We start from the raw sequence: 964 nt of genomic DNA, 5'->3' as shown, positions 1-964 counted from the left end.
GGCCCCCTCTCCCAAGCTCTCCTTCGCCTCTCCCCTCCCCCTCAACCCCCGCCAATCCTCCAAGCCTCTCAGATTCTCCACCACCTCCAAAATCTCCGCCACCATCAACGTCGGCGACAAGCTTCCCGAATCCACCTTCTCCTACCTGGACGCCGCCGGCGATGTCCAGACCGTCACCGTCTCCGACCTCACCAAGGGGAAGAAGGCCGTCCTCTTCGCCGTCCCCGGTGCTTTCACCCCGACCTGCTCGCAGAAGCACGTCCCCGGGTTCGTGGAGAAGTCGGCGGAGCTCAAATCGAAGGGCGTCGATATCATCGCCTGCATCTCCGTCAACGATGCCTTCGTCCTCAAGGCGTGGAAGGAGGATCTGAAGATCAACGACGAGGTGCTGATCTTGTCCGACGGGAACGGCCATTTCACCAGAGCGATCGGCGCCGAGCTCGATTTGAGCGACAAGCCGGTCGGATTGGGGGTTAGGTCGAGGAGGTATGCGCTCTTGGCGGAGGACGGCGTCGTTAAGCTGCTGAATTTGGAGGAAGGCGGTGCTTTCACCTTCAGCAGCGCCGATGATATCCTCAAAGCGCTCTGAATTTCTCGTCGTGATGAGATTTTTTCAGGTTTTTGTTCTTCTTCTTCTTCTTTTTCTTTTGTAGCTCGTTGGATTGTTGGATAGAATAAACGTGTTTGGGTTGAAGTTGGTGCAATCTAACGGAGTGACTAGTGAGAATTTGAGAACGGATTTTCTGATTTTATGTTTGTAGAAGATGTTTTCCAGCCTACAAATTTAGGTGATTTTGTCGTAAATGTGGTTTATTGTGCTATGAAAGTACGAGTAGAGTAGAATGTGACTAATAAGGGTCATTCTATGGTACATTCACGGAAGTCTATATTTTTAGGTCCTGATTCGAGTGGAGAGTGAGAATTTTTTATTATAATAAAAAAATTAAATGTGATTATTTTTAAA

At 49.9% G+C, this 964-nt stretch overlaps 1 protein-coding gene across 2 annotated transcripts in view; it reads left to right on the top strand.

Annotated features, from left to right (window-relative positions):
- LOC112091680 (peroxiredoxin-2E, chloroplastic-like) overlaps positions 1-747 on the top strand; it is a 2,659-nt gene extending 1,912 nt beyond the window's left edge. The window contains exon 2 of one of the 2 annotated variants that reach the window (XM_024165880.1): positions 3-747. In XM_024165880.1, coding sequence (XP_024021648.1) covers positions 3-589 — 587 coding nt within the window. In that variant the 3' untranslated portion in view covers positions 590-747. The remainder of the gene's footprint in view (positions 1-2) is intronic. The other variant, XM_024165879.1, reaches the window with a different exon arrangement.
- The last annotated feature ends 217 nt before the right edge of the window (positions 748-964 follow it).

This window comes from Morus notabilis, unplaced genomic scaffold, assembly GCF_000414095.1.
Source record: "Morus notabilis unplaced genomic scaffold, ASM41409v2 Scaffold548, whole genome shotgun sequence".
Lineage (NCBI taxonomy): Eukaryota > Viridiplantae > Streptophyta > Magnoliopsida > Rosales > Moraceae > Morus > Morus notabilis.
This window is presented reverse-complemented; position numbering and strand designations above follow the sequence as displayed.